This window comes from Oncorhynchus clarkii, chromosome 7 (genome assembly GCF_045791955.1).
Source record: "Oncorhynchus clarkii lewisi isolate Uvic-CL-2024 chromosome 7, UVic_Ocla_1.0, whole genome shotgun sequence".
NCBI lineage: Eukaryota > Metazoa > Chordata > Actinopteri > Salmoniformes > Salmonidae > Oncorhynchus > Oncorhynchus clarkii.
Window position 1 is genome coordinate 50,337,108 of NC_092153.1, and position 21,533 is coordinate 50,358,640.

The following is a 21,533-nucleotide window of genomic DNA, read 5'->3' on the forward strand; positions in this document are numbered from 1 at the left end:
GGGTCAGGGAGAGGTTGAAAATGTCAGTGAAGACACTTGGCAGCTGGTCAGCGCATGCTCTGAGTAAGCGTTCTGGTAATCCATCTGGCCCTGTGAATTTTAACCTGTTTAAATTCTTACTCATATCGGCTACGGACAGCATGATTACACAGTCAACCGGAACAGCTGGTGCTCTCATGCATTGTTCGGTGTTGCTTGCCTCGAAGTGAGCACTGAAGGCATTTAGCTTATTTGGTAGGCTCCTGTCAGTGTGCAGCTGGTGACTGGGTTTCGCTTTGTAATCTGTGAGTTTTCAAGTCCTGCCACATCCGACGATCGTCAGCGCCAGCGTGTTTGGATTTGAACTTAGTCCTCTATTGATGCTTTGCCTGTTTGATGGCCCGTCGGAGGTCGTAGCAGGAGTTCTATATAAGCATCCGGATTAGTGTCCCGCTCCTTAAAAGCGGCAGCTCTAGCCTTTAGCTCAGTGCGGATGTTGCCTGTAATCCATGGCTTCTGGTTGGGATATATACGGTCACTGTGGGGACAACATCATTGATGCACTTATTAATGAAGCCGGTGACTGATGTGGTAAACTCCGCAATGCCATCGGATGAATCCTGAAACATATTCCAGTCTGTGCTAGCAAAACAATCCTGTGGCTTAGCAACCGTTTTTCAAGGTTAAAAAAAGGGAGGTGAGGGAGAGCTTTTTATGCATTCCTGTGTGTGGATTTAGAGTTTTGTCTCCTTGTTGCACATGTGACATGCTGGTAGAAATTAGTTTAAACGATTTCTGTTTCCCTGCATTAGATACGAAAAATAAGATAAGCACACTACTCTTGCTAGTATCACTCTTCTTAATTAAGCATTTTTTATATATATTTATTTATTTTCTAGTATCACTGCTCGTTATTAATCTTGACGTATTGGCCTCAAGGCTTTCATCAGAGATTTTGTCAGTTATTTTTTTTAATTAACACCCATATGTAGACATAGCTCCACCCACATCCGTTCAACGCATTCGTTCTCCCCTGATTGAAGCACGATGCTTGTGAAGCTTCACACTGTGCTTCTCGTCCGTTTATCAAGCAATCCCACTTCATATACGACATACGACATACAAATATCTAAATACTGATCAAATTCAACGTTAAACTGATGTTGTGACAGTGAACTCCTTTGGAATGTATCATTATTCTACGTTAGACTTCGCGATTTAAATACAGGCAAATACGTAGGCAACTATCTTTACCGGCCATTCAATGGAACGGGGTTTTCCACTAGATAGCACATATACAAAGTCAAAATTGCCTATAAAAAATCATAAAACTAAAATGAGCTTTTTGGTCTTAATTTGTGGTTATGGTTAGGCATAAAGTTAGCAGTGTGGTTAAGGTTTGGGTTAGGTTTAAAATATTTTAAGAAGAGAAATGGTAGAAATAGGCGGAGTTTATGACTTTGTAGCTGTATTAACTAGCGACAACCATTCACGGGCGACAGACTTGTTGATGTTGAGTTGGCACTTTGGCTTTTGATGTGATTTTTTTTTATGTCTGTGAGTAGGATGCATGTGTTTATATATTATTTTAAAACGAATTTGACTTGGTTTATTCATAGCAGATCCATCCCATTTCTTCATGTGCTTATTTGTGAGACGGTGGTAAATTCTCCGTTAAATTAAAAGTACTTCGTTTTCTGTATGGCTCATTATTACATATTCTGCTTCATTACTTCGTTTACTTTCTGTGCAGGCTAACAAGGAGAGCAGCAGATGACGACGCGATGTCATTACGGAGAGGTCAGTGTTGTTACATTACATACATTTGCAACAATGTGGGGTAACTAGCCCCCCCACACAGTCCATTTACTGAAGAAGAAAAAAAGCCATGTTTGGTAAAATGTGGTGTGTATGATGGTCATGCTTAGGCAAACAAACTATGAAGGGAAATAAGTGGCTGCAGTTTACACTATTTTAGTTATTTAATTAAATGTCACTTTTAGAAAAGGGACGCTTTTCCGAAGTAAATAAATAAAATGTTGAAACAAAATGTCATTGCACATCTTACTATTAACATCCTCACAGTAACAAGGTTTCCTTCCAATTGGTGACACATTTTCATGTGAATATTCCCCCAAAAATTTGCTTACATTTTCATGTACCGAGGGCCTCTCGAGTAGCACAGCAGTTTAAGGCAGTGCTGGCTGTGTTACTACAGATCCTGGTTTGATACCGGGCTGTGTCGCAACTGGGAGACCCGTGAGGAGACGCAAAATTGGCCCAGCGTCTTTCGGGTTAGGGGAGGGTTTTGCCGGCAGAGATGTCCTTGTCCCATCGTGCTCAAGCGACTCTTGTGTTGCGGGCCGGGCGCATGCACGCTGACATGGTCGCCAGGTGTATGGTGTTTCCTCCGACACATTGGTGCGGCTGGCTTCCGGGTTAAGTGTGCATTGTACGGCTTGGCAGACTTTCGCCTCTCCCGAGTCCGTAATGGAGTTGCAGCGATGAGACCAGACTGCAACTACCAATTTGGATATGGCAAAATTGGGGAGAAAAAGGGGAGTAAAAAAATAAATAAAATACTTGTCATCGCATTTTCAACTTGTCACAAACTGTTGAATTAAATAGTAATTGTGCCTACTTTTGTCTTGGTACATGCGCTCTAGCCATCATCTCTCAGATACAGTGCAGGTATGCTGTGCGGGTAAACTAGTATACATGATGAGATTATTATGGATAAGAGCGAGAATATTTTTATTTGTCAAACGGCAGTCAGTGTCTAATTATTATTTTTTTTCACCTTTATTTAACCAGGAAGGCTAGTTGAGAACAAGTTCCCATTTACAACTGCGACCTGGCAAAGATCAAGCAAAGCAGTTCGACACATACAACAACACAGAGTTACACATGGAATAAACAAACATACAGTCAATAATACAGTAGAAAAAGTATATATACAGTGTGCAAATGAGGTAGGATAAGGGAGGTAAGGCAATAAATAGGCCATGGTGGCGAAGTAATTACAATATAGCAATTAAACACTGGAATGGTAGATGTGCAGAAGATGAATGTGCAAGTCGAGGTACTGTGGTGCAAAGGAGCTAAATAAATAAATAAATACAGTATGATGGATGGGCTATTTACAGATGGGCTATGTGCAGGTGCAGTGATCTGTGAGCTGCTCTGACAGCTGGTGCTTAAAGCTAGTGAGGGAGATATGAGTCTCCAGCTTCAGTGATTTTTGCAGTTTGTTCCAGTCATTGGCAGCAGAGAACTGGAAGGAAAGGCGGCCAAATGAAGAATTGGCTTTGGGGCTGACCAGTGAGATATACCTGCTGGAGCTCGTGCTACGGGTGGGTGCGGCTATGGTGACCAGTGAGCAGAGATAAGGCAGGGCTTTACCTAGAAGAGACTTGTAGATGACTTGGAGCCATTGGGTTTGGTGACGAGTATGACGCGAGGGCCAGCCAATGAGAGCATACAGGTCAAAGTGGTGGGTAGTATATGGGGATTTGGTGACAAAAACGGATGGCACTGTGATAGACTGCATCCAATTTGTTGAGTAGAGTGTTGGAGGCTATTTTGTAAATGACATCACCGAAGTCGAGGATCGGTAGGAGGGTCAGTTTTACGAGGGCATGTTTGGCAGCATGAGTGAAGGATGCTTTGTTGCAAAATATGAAGTCAATTCTAGATTTAATTTTGGACTGGAGATTCTTAATGTGAGTCTGGAAGGAGAGTTTACAGTCTAACCAGACACCTAGGTATTTGTAGTTGTCCACATATTCTTAGTCTGAACCGTCCAGAGTAGTGATGTTGGACGGGCAGGCAGGTGCATGCAGCGATCGGTTGAGGAGCATGCATTTAGTTTTACTTGCATTTAAGAGCAGTTGGAAGACACTGAAGGAGAGTTGTATGGCATTGAAGCTCGTCTGGAGGTTAGTTAACACAGTCTCCAAAGAAGGGCCAGAGGTATACAGAAGGGTGTCGTCTGCATAGAGGTGGATCAGAGAATCACCAGCAGCAAGCGCAACGTCATTGATGTATACAGAGAAGAGAGCTGGCCCGAGAATTGAACCCTGTGGCACCCCCATAGAGACCCCCCGCAGAGGTCCGGACAACAGGCCCTCCGATTTGACACACCGAACTCTATCAGAGAAGTAGTTGGTGAACCAGGCGAGGCAATCATTTGAGAAACCAAGGCTGTTGAGTCTGCCAATAAGAATGTGGTGATTGACAGAGTCGAAGGCCTTGGCCAGGTCGATGAATACGGCTGCACAGTAATGTCTCTTATCAATGGTGGTTATGATATCGTTTAGGACCTTGAGCGTGGCTGAGGTGCACCCATGACCAGCTCTGAAACCAGATTGTATAGTAGAGAAGGTACGGTGGGATTCGAGATGGTCAGTGATCTGTTTATCTTGGCTTTCGAAGACCTTAGAATGACAGGGTAGGATAGATATAGGTCTGTAGCAGTTTGGGTCTAGAGTGTCTCCCCCTTTGAAGAGGGGGATGACCGCGGCATCTTTCCAATCTTTGGGCATGTCAGACGATACTAAAGAGGTTGAACAGGCTAGTAATAGGGTTTGCAACAATTTCGGAAGATAATTTTAGAAAGAGAGGGTCCAGATTGTCTAGCCCGTCTGATTTGTGGGGGTCCAGATTTTGCATTTCTTTCAGAACATCAGTTATCTGGATTTGGGTGAAGGAGAAATGGGGAGGCTTGGGTGAGTTTCTGTGGGGGGTGTAGGGCTGTTTACCGGGGTAGGGGTAGCCAGGTGGAAAGCATGGCCAGCTGTAGAAAAATGGTTATTGAAATTCTCAATTCTAGTGGATTTATCGGTGGTGAGTGTTTCCTAGCCTCAGTGCAGTGGGCAGCTGGGAGGACATGCTCTTATTCTCCATGGACTTTACAGTGTCCTAGAACATTTTAGAGTTTGTGCTACAGGATGCAAATTTCTACTTGAAAAAGCTAGCCTTAGCTTTCCTAACTGCCTGTGTGTATTGGTTCCTATCTTCCCTGAAAGTTGCATATCACGGGGGCTTTTCGATGCTAATGCAGAACGCCACAGTTTGTTTTTGTGCTGGTCAAAGGCAGTCAGTTCTGGAGAGAACCAAGGGCTATATCTGTTCCTGGTTCAATTTTTTTTTGAATGGGGCATGCTTATTTAAGATGGTGAGGAAGGCACTTTTTAAAGAATAGCCAGTCATCCTCTACTGACGGGATGAGGTCAATATCCTTCCAGGATACCCGGGCCAGTTCGATTAGAAAGGCCCGCTCGCTGAAGTGTTTTAGGGAGCGTTTGACAGTGATGAGAGTTGTTCGTTTGACCGCAGACCCATTACGGATGCAGGCAATGAGACAGTGATCGCTGAGATCTTGGTTGAAAACAGCAGAGGTGTATTTTGAAGGGCAAGTTGGTTCGGAATATCTATGAAGGTGCCCGTATTTATGAATTTGGGGTTGTACCTGGTGGGTTCATTGATATTTTGTGTGAGATTGTGGGCATCAAGCTTAGATTGTAGGATGGGCAGGGTGTTAAGCATGTCCCAGTTTAGGTCACCTAGCAGCACGAGCTCTGAAGATAGATGGATGGACACCAAATGTGAATTGAATGCCCCCCAAGGCACAGCTGGGGGCAGAGGGTGGTTTATAGCAAGCGGCAACGGTGAGAGACTTGTTTCTGGAAAGGTGGATTTTTAAAAGTAGAAGCTCAAATTGTTTGGGTACAGACCTGGATAGTAAGACAGATCTCTGCAGGCTATCTCTGCAGTAGATTGCAACACCAGCCCCTTTGGCAGTTCTATCTTGTTGGAAAATGTTATAGTTAGGGATGGAACTGTCAGGGTTTCTGGTGGTCTTCCTAAGCCAGGATTCAGACACGGCTAGGACATCCGGGTTGGCAGAGTGTGCTAAAGCAGTGGATAAAACAAACTTAGGGAGTAAGCTTCTAATGTTAACATGCATGAAACCAAGGCTTTTACGGTTACAGAAGTCAACAAATGAGATCACCTGGGAAGTAGGAGTGGAGCTAGGCACTGCAGGGCCTGGATTAACCTCTACGTCACCAGAAGAACAGAGGAGGAGTAGGATAAGGGTACTGCTAAAGGCTATCAGAACTGGTGATCTAGTATGTTCAGAACAGAGAGTAAAAGAAGCAAGTGTCATTTTGAGAATGACACAAATATTTATTTTCACAAAGTCTGAAAAGTGATCAGATGAATTGCAATTAATTGCAAAGTCCCTCTTTGCCATGCAAATGAACTGAATTTCCCAAAAACATTCCCACTGCATTTCAGCCCTGCCACAAAAGGACTAGTGGTTCTCTTGTTAACACAGGTGTTAGTTTTGACGAGGACAAGGCTGGAGATCACTCTGTCATGCTTACTGAGTTCGAATAACAGACTGGAAGCTTCAAAAAGAGGGTGATGCTTGGAATCATTGTTCTCCTCTGTCAACCATGGCTACCTGCAAGGAAACACGCGCCGTCATCATTACTTTGCACAAAAAGGGCTTCACAGGCAAGGATATTGCTGCCAGTATGATTGCACCTAAATCAACCATTTATCGGATCATCAAGAACTTCAAGGAGAGGGGTTCAATTGTTGTGAAGAAGGCTTCAGGGCGCCCAAGAAAGTCCAGCAAGCGCCAGGACCGTCTCCTAAAGTTGATTCAGCTGCAGGATCGGGGCACCACCAGTACAGAGCTTGCTCTGGAATGGCAGCAGGCAGGTGTGAGTGCATCTGCACGCACAATGAGGCGAAGACTTTTGGAGGATGGCCTGGTATCAAGAAGGGCAGCAAAGAAGCCACTTCTCTCCAGGAAAAACATGAGGGACAGACTGATATTCTGCAAAAGGTACAGGGATTGGACAGCTGAGGACTGGGGTAAAGTCATTTTCTCTGATGAATCCCCTTTCCGATTGTTTGGGGCATCCGGAAAAAAGCTTGTCCGGAGAAGACAAGGTGAGCGCCACCATCAGTCCTGTGTCATGCCAACAGTAAAGCATCCTGAGACCATTCATGTGTGGGGTTGCTTCTCAGCCAAGGGAGTGGGCTCACGCACAATTTTGCCTAGGAACACAGCCATGAATAAAGAATGGTACCAACACATCCTCCGAGAGTAACTTATCCCAACCATCCAGGAACAGTTTGGTGACGAACAATGCCTTTGTTCCAGCATGATGGAGCACCTTGCCATAAGTGGAACAAAACATCAATATTTTTGGTCCATGGTCAGGAAACTCCCCGGACCTTAATCCCATTGAACTTGTGGCCAATCCTCAAGAGGCGGGTGGACAAACAAAAACCCCCAAATTCTGACAAACTCCAAGCATTGATTATGCAATAATGGGCTGCCATCAGTCAGGATGTGGCCCAGAAGTTAATTGACAGCATGCCAGAGCGGATTGCAGAGGTCTTGAAAAAGAAGGGGCAAGAAGAAAGAGAAAATAGGTCCGTTATGAATCGCATTGTACAAACTGACGAGAGGTTTCTGAGCTAAAGGTTAGCTGATGACCGCTAGCGGTGGTTAGCTGACTAGTAGCTAGTGAGCTGGCTAGCTTCTGTTGGGGAATTCCGGTTCCGAGGTAAATAAAAATACTTTAGAAAAAACAGATCCACACCACATTGGGTGAGGCGGGTTGCAGGAGAGTATTTTGAAGTCGAGGTTTAGAAAATATATGCAAAGAAAAATATATAAAATGATATACATAGGACAAGACGAAGGACAGACGTTTGACTGCTAACGCCATCTTGGATTCAAGATAATCACGTCACCCAGTGGTGATGTACTACTTAAGTCGTTTTTGGGGGGATTATCTGTACTTTACTATTTTTATTTTTGTCAACTTTGACTTTTACCTCACTACATTCCTAAAGAAAATAATATATTTCTTTACTCCATACTTTTTCCCTGACACACAAAGGTGTGTTATATTTTGAAAGGAAAATGATCCAATTCACTCACTTATCAAGAGAACACCTCTTGTCATCCCTACTGTCTCTGATCTGGTGGACTCACTAAACACAAATGCTTCGTTTGTAAATTTTGTCTGAATTTTTTTAATTTGTACCTTTTTATTTAACTAGGCAAGTTGGTTAAGAAAAAAAATCTTATTTACAATGACAGCCTACCAGGGAACAGTGGGTTAACTGACTTGTTCAGTGGCAGAACAAATTATTTTTTACCTTGTCAGCTCGGGGATTCGATCCAGCAACCTTTCAATTGCAGGCCCAACGCGCTAACCACTAGCCGCCCCAAGTCAATAAAAAATAATAGGAAAATGGTGCCGTCTGGTTTGCTTAATATAAGGAATTTGTAATGGTTTATACTTTTACATTTGATACTTAAGTACATTTTAGCAATTCCATTTACTTGTGACACTTAAGTATATTTAAAACCAAATACTTTTAGACTTTTACTCAAGTAGTATTTTACTAGGTGACTCTTTTTTTTTTTACTGGGAGTCATTTTCTATTAAGGTATCTTTACTTTTACTCAAGTTTGAGTACTTTTTCCCACCAATGATGCCACCAGAATATGACTCTCAATATTTATTGAAAAGGAGCATCAAGATCACCGTGCACTTTCACCACCATGAGAAGTTCATCATAATGTATTTAATCTGTAGCCTAATAAACTGCATGGTTTCCCGAGTCATAGTGGGAGGATTACACACCATGTCATTGCATCACTCCAAGTTTACTTCGATATGATGGTTGTTACAGTATATTAATATTTGCGCATAAAGGTGTTTCCACTGCCATTTCTCGCATAATTAATTTTACAGACACAAAAAGATCCCACTGTCAAACGAACAAATGATCTGTTGGCATTTTTTAAATTGTAAAGAAAATTACTGTTTCCATCACAGCTGTTGTGGTTTTTTTTTTATATGGTATGATTTTACTCTCTTAACCTGTGGATAGAAATGTGATTTGTGAGGACCCTCTTTTCATTTTCACGCCAAATCATGTCCAAGTCATCCTACAGCAGTCAAGGAAAGTGTTGGGATAATTTTTTGTGACATGTAATTCGCACAGAAGCTACTTTATGAGGGGACAAACAATTCAAGGAGCTTAAAATATATTTTTGTTTTTATTTCTATGGTGCTATAATTAGTGTTGTCAGGAAGGGGATCCGTGACTGAACTGTATGGAACACTTTTCTTCAGTAAGATGAGAACATCTAAAGAGTAAGTCCAAAGGCCAGCAGATGGCGATATTGAGTCGTTTCATCTTACTGTCCAAAAGCAATGCAAGATGAAACGACTCAATATCGCCATCCTCTGGCCTTAGGGCTGTCTCTTAAGATGTTCTCATCCTTTCTTCTCCCTGCTCTGTATTTTTCAGTAAATGTGGCCATCCTTGTGCTGCTGGCAGTAGCATTTCTGATCATCGTGCAACGGAATCTCCTGAATCTCAATGACTTCCTTAGAAGTGAGAATCCAGGTAAATGTTTCCATATCTGGTAGTGGGTGCAATTTTTAAACACTCTGTTTTCTCATACAACATTTAGGGTGCTGATGGATATGTGTAGTGTTCTGCATTGTGGGGTCTTTATACTGCTGACTGCATTAAAGAACACCCAGATCTAAACTGAACTGAACTGAATGTTCTTCTTACAGATGCAGTGCCAGGTATGATTCTGCCATTTGAGTCTGAGTTTTCTCCTGAGCTCAGACCAGACCTTGTGAGAACTGGGGAGAAGATCCCAGTGGTCATTACTGCTGCGGAGGAGAGACTGGGAGCTGTGGTGGCTGCCATGAACAGTGTCTACCAGAACAGCAAAGCCAACATTGTGTTCAACATTGTGACCATGAATGACACTGTGGATCACCTCAAGTGAGTGATTAACACGTTACCTCTGCCATGCTGTTAATAAAAAGCACAACAGAGACTTGTTTGAGGCTGAATGATGTTAGCGTTTTTAATGCCCATTTCAATCCCCAGAGTGTGGATGACTAAGACTCAGCTTAACAATGTCAAGCACAAGATCATCATATTTGAGCCCCAACTTCTCAATGGGAAGATTACCAAAAATCCTCAGAAGCTTGACTCTGTGAAACCGGTGAGGCAGACCACATCTATTATAGATGTTGATATTCATAGATAATACAGTGAGCTCCTAAAGTATTGGGACAGTGACAATTTATTTTGGCTCTGTAGTCTAGCATTTTGAATTTTAAATGATACAATGACTATGAGGTTAAGTGCAGACTCATCTTTAATTATTATTATTTTTAACTTTAGTTTATTTGGTAAATATTTTCTTAACTCTTTCTTGAACCTTATTGTTGGTTAAGGGCTTGTAAGTAAGCATTTCATGGTATGTGACAAACAGTTTTATTTAAATTTGAGGGTATTTTCATCCATTTCGGGAGAACTGTTTATTCTATTCTTATTTACAATAAAAGTTACTCCAAAATGACACACTATACATACTGCTGTTAATATTAATACTACTCGTTTGCTTTATTTGTTTTGTTTTAGTTGACCTTTGCCAGATTTTACATGCCGGCATTCATACCAGATGCAGAAAAGGCCATTTATTTGGATGATGACATCATTGTACAAGGTAGCTCTTAACTGAACATGATAATGTTTTGCACAGTAAGATTATTTCTTAACTGAAAGAGAATAAAGAATGAGAAGTAAACATGTTTGCAGGGGACATCCAAGAGCTTTTTGACACAAGCCTAAAGTCTGGTCACGCAGCTGCGTTCTCAGACGACTGTGATTCTGCATCCGCAAAGGGCATCGTTCGAGGGGCCGGGAACCAGGTACACAACACCAGCTGTAGGCAAAAAAAAAAAAGTGATTAAAGCCTCTGTATAAAAACTAATGATGTGAAAGCATATTTTTTTGTACTTTGTGTCATATATCAAATATTGGCAATGATTTAATCTTCTCAAGTATGTATTCCTTTAGAACAATTACATTGGCTTCCTGGACTTTAAAAAAGAGGCCATCAAGAAGCTGGGCATGAGAGCTAACACGTGTTCCTTTAATCCCGGAGTGATTGTGGCCAACCTGACGGAGTGGAAGCGTCAGAACATCACCAACCAACTGGAACACTGGATGGAGCTCAACGCACAGTAAGTCACCTGGAGGGCCACACAGCCACAGTCAGAATTCCCACAGCCCTCCAGAGATGAAAAAAACCTCCCACAGATTGTAGACTATTGTAAAGCACTCAGTTTGAGTTTATTTGCTTTAATTTTATTATATTGTCAGAGAGGACCTCTACAGTAAGACCCTGGCAGAGAGTATTACCACACCTCCCCTGCTCATTGTCTTCTACAAACACCACTCCAGCATCGACCCCATGTGGCACGTCAGACACCTAGGTAAGAGCTGTTACACATTTCTCGACAGACCATAGTATTTGATTAGATAGCCTTCATATCAGACTTCATATAATGTAGCGAGTTTCCCCACTGAGCCAACAGCTGTTTTCCCACAAATGTTTTTGCACTTGCAGTGGAGAGAGCACATGTGCGGGGGTAAGAGAAGTTGAGAAGGAACTGTTCGGGGGGGGGGGGGGTTTGCTGTCTGTCTCCATGTTTCCCTAACAATGAGCTGCAGACAGCCCTGGCACACTTAGTGATGCAATGTTGTATAATAAAGTACAAACAAAGGTTGTTACAGTATCATCATTGCCCTTTCTGACTGGCAGCCTAATTTATTGGCTTGTACAGTTTATAGTCCTATAAACTAGCGAGCTATTGGCCTTTGTTTGCATAGAAACTCAGTATTGCTCTATTTTCAGGGGCTACTGGTGCTGGAAACCGCTACTCTCCCCAGTTTGTGAAAGCTGCCAAACTCCTCCATTGGAACGGACATTACAAACCATGGTCCAGGACCTCTTCATTCACCGAAGTCTGGGACAAGTGGTACATTCAGGACCCCATGCGTAAATTCCATCCAGTTCGGAAACATGCAGGGGACAAGTAGACTAAAGCAGGGATGTGCCCAGACGACAGCTAGTCTGCCTCTACCTGTCTGTCCTCCCAGTGACTTCTCAGGAACCCTAACGTGATGCAAGCCCATTCCAGTGATGTGTCTACTGTTTACCATGCAGTGATGATGTAGATCTCAGGCAGAGACAGCGGCATGTTACAGATAGACATGTCATACGATACATCTCAATAGTTTAGTAGTGGTCTGTCTTTTTTCACATCAATGCAAATGCAGCTCCATAACTGTTGAGATGCCCCATGGTTCTATGCTTAGCTTCATGAGACAAGATAATCCTGTGCCTGTGTTCAGGAACGAGCCCTCTAACAATTTGCCAATATTGCCTCTTTCCTTAGACTTTTACTTTAAACCTTGTTCTGACAGAATGATTCAATCTTTGTTACTGCTGGTTGTCTCGCACTTTAACTCTTTTGTATATCACTACCACAACACTAAACTTTACACAACAAATAGTTAGAAACAAGCTTGAAGCCTACTATCCTTTCTCTTGATTGCATTTTGCAAAGGATGGCTATAATGGTATACACAAACCACTATGGTATCAATACATGTGTCGAATAGCTTATTTACAATCATTGACACTTATCTAGAGTGCATACATTCTCGTACTGGTTGCCCGTGGGAATCAAAACCACACTATGCTCTACCAACGGAGTCACATGGGACTGCTATGGTTTTTATTTTAAAGTATTCTCAACCACTACACGCCTCCTGATGTGATTGCTTACAGCTGTTACAAGTCTGTCAGGGCTTATTTTTGTACAAAGTATTATTCTAGCAGATAAATATTCAAATTGTGTCATCCTTTTGTAAAAGAAGCTTAATAAAACCAAGTCAACTACCTGGAGTCTTGGTTATGTTAACACCATTTTAACAATTACTGGAATGAAGCACTTGGGGGAAATGATGGATCAATTTATTTGTTTTGAGGCTATATACAATAATTCACATGGACCTGTACTCAAGGCAAAACATTTACCAACTCATTATACAGGTTACATCCACACAGAGGCCTTAAACAGTCACTTGATTCTAATAGCCTGTCATGGAAATTCTACACAGGGACAAATAAGGCAATCTTCACTGTTAATAAATAATTAAACTGGAGAGGTTCTAACAAACTTGATGCATCATCGTACACGTCTGTCAGGAACTCTCAGGGCAGTCCTGTTAGAGCTCATACTGGTTACCGACACGTTGCATAGTTCATTGGGTTGGTTCCGGCAACATTATCTTAACCTATAGAAATATTCTGGGTGCTCTGCCAGATGGTCCTTAGGAGAAGGTCATGTCACCTCCCCCTCATATCTTTACCAAGAACCAAGGATTATTTAAGCCACTAAAATAAGATTTTCCGTCACACAGGTTTACAGAACAGATGATGCCAGTATAGTTTAGACGTGACAAGGAAAAGACTTGAGAAACAAAAAGGACAGATGTTCATTTAAAATCTGTGTTGAAGTCATAGGTGTCATCTGTGTGGACTGAGGAGAGGTCAATGTTGACTGGGACAGGAACCTGTAACCTCACCTTGGCTTGTTTGTCTGCAAAAGATAAATAATTTCTTCAGTGACATTGACAACACTTGTTTGGGAATGTAACAGGAATTAAGTGTTGCCATGAAATACAAAACAAATTATCTTTCATAATAGATTCCAGGCAAGGTACTCCGTCTGGCTCAGCAGTGGATCAGAGTTGGATTAGAAGTCTTCACTTGAAATTCAGACTTGCGTTATTGTCCTCATTTCCACATAGACTAACTCTACATTAACTAGGCATGTAACAGGAATGAAGCTGGTTCTCTTTTTTATTGATTTACTTGTGACTGGTGTCTTTATTTGTGGTTCATCTGTTTCCGCAGTCACTTCCTCAGACACCTCTTTAACCCCACCAGCCTGAAATTAAGAGGAAGATATTGCAGTAGTAACTCAGCTTTGCCCTGAAAAGATATGTGGTTTAGGTGTTTACCAAAATATGCATTTGATTTTTGATTACAGGCGAGGTACTCGCTCAGCAGGGGATCAGAGTTGGATTAGAAGTCTTCACTTTAAAATCAGACTTGCGTTTTTGTCCTCATTTCCATGATAGCAGACAACTTTTATCTGATTCATCAGGTTAAAAACATAATTTTTAGCTTTTCAGCTACCTCTTTGTTTTCACAGCTACCCTCCATATCTTCCTCAGTGGGCTCTGAAGCAGGCTTGTCCTCAACAACGTCACTCAGCACTCCGGCGGTGGGGCCTTTAGACAGGAAGACAATGCTGCTGGCCTGGTTTGGGAACTTTACACCTGGGAGGAGAGTGGGTCAGTCATCATCACACAACACACTCATTACTGTAAAATGAAACTATTTAGTATTTTCTCTAATAGAATTAACATACTTCTTAGAGTCTCCTCGTTGCCTTTCCGCAACTTGTCCAAGTCCCACCCTTTCTGCATCTCTCTTACAATGTCTTCAGAGAGGTATGGGGGAAGGCTTGGCTTCTCAGGGGCTTTGCAGTGGTAACTCAGCTTTGCACTGAAAATATATAATTTATTGGTATATAAAATAAATAGAGTTTCCAGGCAAGGTACTCCGCCGAGCTCAGCAGTGGGATCAGAGTTGGATTAGAAGTCTTCACTTAAATTCAAGAATTGCGTTAATTATCCTCATTTCTCATGCTAGCCTGAATATAAATGGGTAACAAATTGTTACGATGACAACACTAACCCTGTCCAATCATTGAGGAAGGTAGAGGCAGCCAGTTCTGTGTTGGGGACTCCACCCTTCTGTAAAAATCCACGCTTCTTGGCAAAAAAGGATAAAAACTCCAGGGAGTTTCTAAAGTCTGGAACATTGTACTGAAGCATTACCTGAAAGACAAAGTCCATGATTACCTATCAGTATGCTCAGAAGAACTAGGCCTTGATCTTAAACTTGGCAGTAAAATGTCCTTACACCAGTTTTATTTAACTAGGCAAGTCCGTTAAGAACAAATTCTTATTTACAATGATAGTCTAGGCCAAACCCTAACGACGCTGGGCCAATTGTGCACCGCCCTATGGGACTCCCATATCACAGCCGGTTGGGATACAGCCCGGGATTGAACCAGGGTCAGTAGTGACACCTCTAGCACTGAGATGCAGTCCCTTAGACTGCTGCGCCACTCAGGAGCCCAAGTGAGTAGCAGGGATCTCCGCCGTCTCACCTGTTGCTTGTTGCACTGTTTGAGCAGGGTCCTGACGGCCTCTAGAACAGTCTCCAGCTTATCCTCCACCTGGAGACTCCTCAGCGCCATGGCAGCTTTTGGGTTAGACTGGGCTGCCACTATCCCAGGGCTGTCAATCATTTTGATATTCTTAGATATGTGGATGTCTTGGAAGCACCTGCAAGGGTCAGACATCAGGTGTGTTAGGTGGGAAGCTTCAAATGACATTCATGCATTGAGCAAATAGAGGAAAACAGACATAGCCAAGTGTTTGACTGTTTTGCCCTAATTGGCAAGACCCAGATGAAGTGTATGAAGCTCAGTGTTGGATTGAATATAGACTCGACGGTTTTGTGAGATCTTCAACTTCATCACGCTTCATACAACTCCTCACCATCTGCGAATAAAACGGACCCCATCACTATCATGAATTATTAAAATGGTTCTGCTTCACACACCTGGTGATCCCTCTCTGGACTCCTGCATTACAGGCCCTCATCCCCTTCAGGCTGTTGATCAGACTGCTCTTCCCCACATTTGGGAACCCTGAGGGGACAGAGGAGGGAATCAGAGGTGGAAGTCATAGACAACGGGTATTTATACTGTGCAGGATAAACCCTTAAAGATTAATCATATTGTCAAGGGGTCCTGATATAGCAGACATAATGTGCTAATTTGCGCTTGCAGTCATGATATAATTGATCAAATAAATTGAAAGAACACAAATAAGAGATCAGACATAGGGTACCCAACAGGGCACTGTGATTGCTATGTATGAGATCAGAGTTGGATTATTAGTCTTCACAGACATCAGTAGTTCACATAAATTCTCATCATTTCTCATCCACAACCCTTTAATAACACCACTTGAGAGCCATACTAATCAAGGGAAAAGTTGCTGTTCATGTTTGAGTAATGGTTAGGGGAGTAATTTACTTACCGACTAAGCCCACTTTTAGTGAGCCCTCTCTCCCTGTTGCATTTGCATAGTCCCCCAGGAGCTGGAGAAGACTGCTGCTGCCATAACAGGCCACTCCTTTGGTCTGGTCTACTACTCCGTTAAGAGTTGCAAACCTGGCCTTCTTCTCTTGCTGTTTAAATATAAACAAAAAATAAACATATAAATGAATTAATTATAAATATTCAACACAGTAATGACCCATATTCTGCGCAGGTGACTGAAGCTGGTCATCAATATGGAACCCCCCCAAGTAGTCAGTGAAATTAATCCCATTCAAATATTTGGTACTGCATTTACATACCACTGTTTTGTCCTGTTGTTGTGTGGATGCCTTGAACGCCACAGCAGGGAACTCAAGCTGAAGACACTGTAGCCACTTCTCCACATTCTCTTTAGGGACAAGATCTGAAGGATGGAAAATGTAATTTACGGTATTAAAGTTTAACTACTTTTTGAAGTTAAACTTAAAATATAATTGACATGAAAGAATGTTCTCCCATAAGGTTATTACCTATTTTGTTCAACAGGAATAGTAGCTTCTTGTTTCCTTCCCCCTTCAGCACAGCTTCCTCTAGCTGTGGGCATCTGCAGCCAAGGGGATCTCTTGCATCTAGGATTTCAACGATGATGTCAGAGGCATCGATCACCTAGAGTAAATATGAGAGTAGCCTAATGAATATTGATTCACTGGGACACTCAGGTAGGGCATGTTTTCATGATAGCTTCTGTCTTGCAGAGCAACTCAGCCAGACAAGGGCTATCCTTTCCTTAACTGGGACTTAATGCCAACAGACATGTGGATGTAATAATCTCACCTTGTTTAATTCTGAACAAAGGTGCTTCTTTGAATTCCTTGGGTCACTTTGTTTCACCATCTGTTTCACAAGAACCTCCTGTGACGGTAACTCCTATGGAGTTAAAAAGTGGAGTTAAAATAGTGTTAAATTACACAGAGGGCATGATCTTTGATGCACCCATTTTCTTTACCTTTCTAGCTTTCTTCGCTTTAGGGTCTGCATCCCTGCTGGCAGAGTTTTCCTTCTTCCTCTTCTGAGCCCGTTCTTGTTGCTTGGCAAGCTTCTTTTTCTCCTTTTCTTCTTCAAGCTGGGTTGGAGAGAAGGTAAAAACAAATTAATCATAGACCTAATTATTTTGCCCCCTAAAATATGAAATTGATGAGCCCACACATGTACCTGGATGTTATCCCAAAAACAGTCAATGGCCTCACCTTTGACCTCCTCTGTTCCGCTTCCCTCAGAATATCCTCTTTGAATGGTGCTTTGTTGGGAACTCCAATATCCTTTTTCACTTTTTTGCCAACTCCTTTCTTTTTTGCATCTTTTCTTAGTTTTTTGTTGTGTTCCCGGACCTAAAAACAAACAAATTAGATTAGAAATCATGGCAAGACAAAATCGCTTTCATATATACGCACATCTGTCATACAACAAGATGGCGCCGACATAGAGGCAAAGCTGCCATGTATCTCCTAAGCAATTTACAAGCTTTTGCTACACCCGCAATAACATCTAAATATTTGTATGCGACCAATACAATCTGATTTTGACACTCTCCAACTGAGTTACCGTTGGCTACCTATCGTTAACAATGTTTTTATTTTTTTTATTTTACGTTAGCAATGTATGACATCAGCTAGGAGTCACCTTAAAGAGAGTGGTGATAGTAATGAGTGCAATTCACAATGTTTACCTTTTTCTGTATTTTGTACCGTTTGGAGCAAGACACGCGTTTACTTGCTTTCTTTAACCCTGAAACACATTAACGAAATTCTAGCCAGGGTTGGCTTCCTAACAACCTAATGCTAGCTAGAGAGCTAACGTTATGACTGTATAGCCAGCATTGGCAGTCTAACTGGCAATGAAAATGTATTCAACTGAACCACAACAAATACTACATTAATTGTAATGAATACAGAAAAAACGATGTTCAAGCCAAATGTAAAGACTTTAGCTACACTTACCTGGACGCTTCATTGCAGTGCTATAGGTCTGACAATGCGATTACAAAATTCTGCTGCACGTGGAACCAGGAGCTAGCTGTCGGAGTCTCGTCAACAGCACAAAAAAAAGTAGTTCCGGGTCACGGCATTTCCTAAATAAAAGTACCCCACGTAATACACTGTAATACAATATAGGCATATCAATTACATATAGGCTTATAAACTATTCTAGGTGCCAAAATAAAAAGTGGGGTTGGTATTATTCACTATCCCACTGGGTACACACTGGCTGAATCAACGTTGTTTCCACGTCCTTTCAATGAAATTACATTGAAAGAGACATTGAATTGATGTCTGTGCCCAGTGGGTAGGGTCTGTAGAATCTCTATGTATGGTGTTATTTCATGAGGGACTGAGGTCTATATACCCAACACGTCCTACTCGATAACAGTAAACGTGCAATGCTATAATGTGATATTTGTGCAATTTGGTATCACTTTGATTGTGTTGTGTTGTAAAAAGGATGTAGACTCCGCTACCATTCTATGCAACTCAGAATCATGTAGAGATCAATTACATCCATTGCTAAATGGATTATGTCTTAAAGGGGACTGTGACACACATTACATACATTATATTGGTAGTGGCAACAAAGTGAAATGAAACAAAAGGGTACAAACAGAGAATGTAAATGATGCTCAGGTACAAACAGTGTTGCCAACTAATTTTCAGAGTAAGTGGCTAGTGGCAGGTTGATATGTTGCTAAAAGTTGCTAAATTACGTAGAATACACAATAACGTTACTCAAATTGACTGGCCATTTCTGCAAAAAATATGATTTGACATTTGTTCAGGTACAGACTCACACTCTTTTCTGTACTTCTGGCTCTACAATTTTGATTGAAACTTGTTGATTGATGTTGTAAGTTCTGTTCAAGATCAAACATTCGTTACCGACTATATTCATTGGGTTTCGCTCGTCGAACCTGTGCTACTGCTGCTGCCTGTGCACGAGCTGAGCGCCTGCTGCTGACGTCACTCACAATGCACTTTTGCGGCCAGGCACGTGTGTTGTGACTGACAGAAAAAAATGTTTTTGTGTCATTTAGAGGGAAAATGCGTGCATTTTAGCGTTTGAGTCACTTTTCAAAAGTTGCTAAAAGTTCCAAATACATTTTTAAAAGTAGCTAAATTTGTTGCTAGGTGCTGTTTGAAAAAAAAGTTGCCAGGGTAGTCTGAAAAGTTGCTAAATCTAGCAACAAAATTGCTAAATTGGCATCACTGGGTACAAAACCTATTGATTGAGGAGAGTTTAACCTTCAGTCGAGAGTTACCTTCAGACGAGTCCCGTGACACTTGTTGGGGTTGTAGAGCAAAACAGAGATTATCTCCCATTTCCACAGTGGAAAATCCCAAACGGTTCCGACGCTATTAACAGAAATTGGCACTTCAGCGTTATTGACTTCAGACGAGTCCAGTGACACTTGTGGGGGTCGTAGAGCAAATAGACGTTTTTGTGAGAAGACCGGTTTTTGGGATGTCTCATGGTGTGACAAACACCGCTGTAGCTCAGCCACCTTCCACCGCAAATGCGGTAGACCACCATAGGTGGAAGCGGTGGATGCGACCTGATATATCTAGTTTAAATTGACGGATTTTTCTGGGAATTTTTGTGTTATGTTACTTAGATTATTGACCCACTTTTACATCGGCACATGGAGTACTTTTTTCTATATAAGCCAATATGAAATGTATAGGTCTACAGTGTATTGCATCGGGACCAATATTATGTGTTGCTGGGTATTTATATCTCAGTCCTCCGTGAAATAACACCATATATAGATTATGCACACCCTACTGAGTAATCCCAACCCCACGTTTACTTCGGCACCTATAATAGTTTGTTCTCTATAAACCAGTATGTAATTTATAGGCCTATAGTGTATTGCATTGAATGGAGTGGGTGGAGTAGAAAGTGCTGCTGTGTATTTAGACTATAGTGCTAGATCAGTACGGTCTGTAGAATATTATGATCTTTACATTAATTTACTTAAGCTTATCAATGTGCTCCACCTATAATATAATTTATTTCTTTGATTTATTTATTTATTTCACCTTTATTTAACCAGGTAGGCCAGTTGAGAACAAGTTCTCATTTACAACTGTGACCTGGCCAAGCAAGATAAAGCATAGCAGTGTGACAAAAACAATGCAGAGTTACACAAACAAACAGTCCATAACACAAAAGAAAATAAACATTGAAAGATCTATGTACAGTGTGTGCAAATGTAGATGAGTAGGGAGGTAGGCAATAAATAGGCCATAGAGGCGAAAATAATTACAATTTAGCATTAATATTGGAGTGATATATGTGCAGATGATGATGTATAAGTAGAGATACTGGGGTGAAAAAGAGCAAGAGGGTAAGTAATAATATGGGGATGAGGTAGTCGGGTGTGCTATTTACAGATTGGCTGTGTACAGGTACAGTGATGGTAAACTGCTCTGACAACTGATGCTTTAAGTTAGAGAAGGAGATATAAGACTCCTGCTTCAGATATTCAATCATTGGAAGCAGAGAACTGGAAGGAAAGGCGGCCAAAGGAAGTGTTGGCTTTGGGGATGACCGGTGCAATATACCTGCTGGACAACGTGCTACGGGTGGGTGGTGACCAGTGAGCTGAGATAATTTGGGGTTTTACCTAGCATAGATTTATAGATGTCCTGGAGCTAGTTGGTTTGGCGACTGATATGTAGTGAGGGCCAGCCATAGAGGACGAGAGCATAGAGGTTGCAGTGCTGGGTAGTATATGGGGCTTTGGTGACAAAACGGATGGCACTGTGATAGACTACATCCAGTTTGCTAAGTAGAGTGTTGGGGGCTATTTTGTAAATGACATCGCTGAAGTCAAGGACCGGTAGGATAGTCAGTTTTACGAGGGTATGTTTGGCGGCATGAGTGAAGGAGGCTTTGTTGCGAAATAGGAAGCGGATTCTAGATTTAATTTTGGATTGGAGATGCTTAATGTGAGTCTGGAAGGAGAGTTTACAGTCTAGCCAGACACCTAGGTATTTGTAGTTGTCCACATATTCTAAATCAGGACCGTCCAGAGTAGTGATGATAGTCGGGCGGGAGGGTGCGGCAGCAATCGGTTGAAGAGCATGCACTTAGTTGTACTAGCATTTAAGAGCAGTTGCAGGGCACGGAAGGAGAGTTGTATGGCGTTGAAGCACGTTTATTAGCACAGTGTCCAAAGTAAAGCCAGATGTATACAGAATGGTGTCGTCTGCGTAGAGGTGGATCAGAGAATCACCAGCAGCAAGAGCGACATCATTGCTATATACAGAGAAAAGAGTCGGCCCGAGAATTGAGCCCTGTGGCACCCCCATAGAAACTGCTAGAGGTCCGGACAACATGCCCTCTGATTTGACACACTGAACTCTATCTGAGAAGGAGTTGGTGAAC

The 21,533-nt window shown here is 41.9% G+C and overlaps 2 protein-coding genes and 5 non-coding genes across 13 annotated transcripts; 1 reads left to right on the forward strand and 6 right to left on the reverse strand.

Moving 5' to 3' along the window:
• The first annotated feature begins 1,447 nt into the window (after window positions 1–1,447).
• LOC139413427 (glycosyltransferase 8 domain-containing protein 1-like) lies at window positions 1,448–12,804 on the forward strand. Of its 2 annotated transcripts, none has more exons than XM_071160794.1 (10): window positions 1,448–1,536; window positions 1,733–1,779; window positions 9,334–9,432; window positions 9,609–9,825; window positions 9,934–10,051; window positions 10,474–10,558; window positions 10,651–10,763; window positions 10,912–11,078; window positions 11,218–11,330; window positions 11,753–12,804. In XM_071160794.1, the coding sequence occupies exons 2-10, from the start codon at window positions 1,764–1,766 to the stop codon at window positions 11,935–11,937; spliced, it is 1,113 nt and encodes a 370-aa protein (XP_071016895.1). In that variant the 5' UTR covers window positions 1,448–1,536; window positions 1,733–1,763; the 3' UTR covers window positions 11,938–12,804. The 2 variants fall into 2 exon arrangements, with proteins under 2 accessions (XP_071016895.1, XP_071016894.1); XM_071160793.1 differs by having other exon boundaries at window positions 1,482–1,641.
• A 56-nt stretch (window positions 12,805–12,860) lies between these two features.
• Window positions 12,861–19,654, reverse strand: LOC139413426 (guanine nucleotide-binding protein-like 3). 6 transcript variants are annotated; one of them, XM_071160790.1, is made up of 16 exons: window positions 19,402–19,654; window positions 18,089–18,174; window positions 17,818–17,876; window positions 17,339–17,479; window positions 17,098–17,214; window positions 16,926–17,018; window positions 16,622–16,757; window positions 16,412–16,515; window positions 16,090–16,240; window positions 15,608–15,695; window positions 15,150–15,327; window positions 14,672–14,814; window positions 14,343–14,479; window positions 14,108–14,250; window positions 13,781–13,856; window positions 12,861–13,505 (listed from the first exon to the last, which is right to left on the reverse strand). In XM_071160790.1, the coding sequence occupies exons 2-16, from the start codon at window positions 18,099–18,101 to the stop codon at window positions 13,402–13,404; spliced, it is 1,683 nt and encodes a 560-aa protein (XP_071016891.1). In that variant the 5' UTR covers window positions 18,102–18,174; window positions 19,402–19,654; the 3' UTR covers window positions 12,861–13,401. The 6 variants fall into 6 exon arrangements, with proteins under 6 accessions (XP_071016891.1, XP_071016890.1, XP_071016889.1 ...); XM_071160789.1 differs by having other exon boundaries at window positions 18,089–18,219; window positions 19,402–19,624; XM_071160788.1 differs by lacking the exon at window positions 19,402–19,654 and adding an exon at window positions 18,934–19,084 and having other exon boundaries at window positions 18,089–18,246.
• On the reverse strand, window positions 13,637–13,712 carry LOC139414527 (small nucleolar RNA SNORD19). The gene has a single exon (XR_011634903.1). It is a non-coding gene; the product is annotated as a small nucleolar RNA SNORD19 (small nucleolar RNA).
• On the reverse strand, window positions 13,970–14,043 carry LOC139414529 (small nucleolar RNA SNORD19). Its single transcript, XR_011634905.1, has one exon. It is a non-coding gene; the product is annotated as a small nucleolar RNA SNORD19 (small nucleolar RNA).
• Window positions 14,545–14,619, reverse strand: LOC139414528 (small nucleolar RNA SNORD19). Its single transcript, XR_011634904.1, has one exon. It is a non-coding gene; the product is annotated as a small nucleolar RNA SNORD19 (small nucleolar RNA).
• LOC139414530 (small nucleolar RNA SNORD69) lies at window positions 15,459–15,534 on the reverse strand. Its single transcript, XR_011634906.1, has one exon. It is a non-coding gene; the product is annotated as a small nucleolar RNA SNORD69 (small nucleolar RNA).
• Window positions 15,917–15,991, reverse strand: LOC139414526 (small nucleolar RNA SNORD19). The gene has a single exon (XR_011634902.1). It is a non-coding gene; the product is annotated as a small nucleolar RNA SNORD19 (small nucleolar RNA).
• Window positions 19,655–21,533: the final 1,879 nt, after the last annotated feature.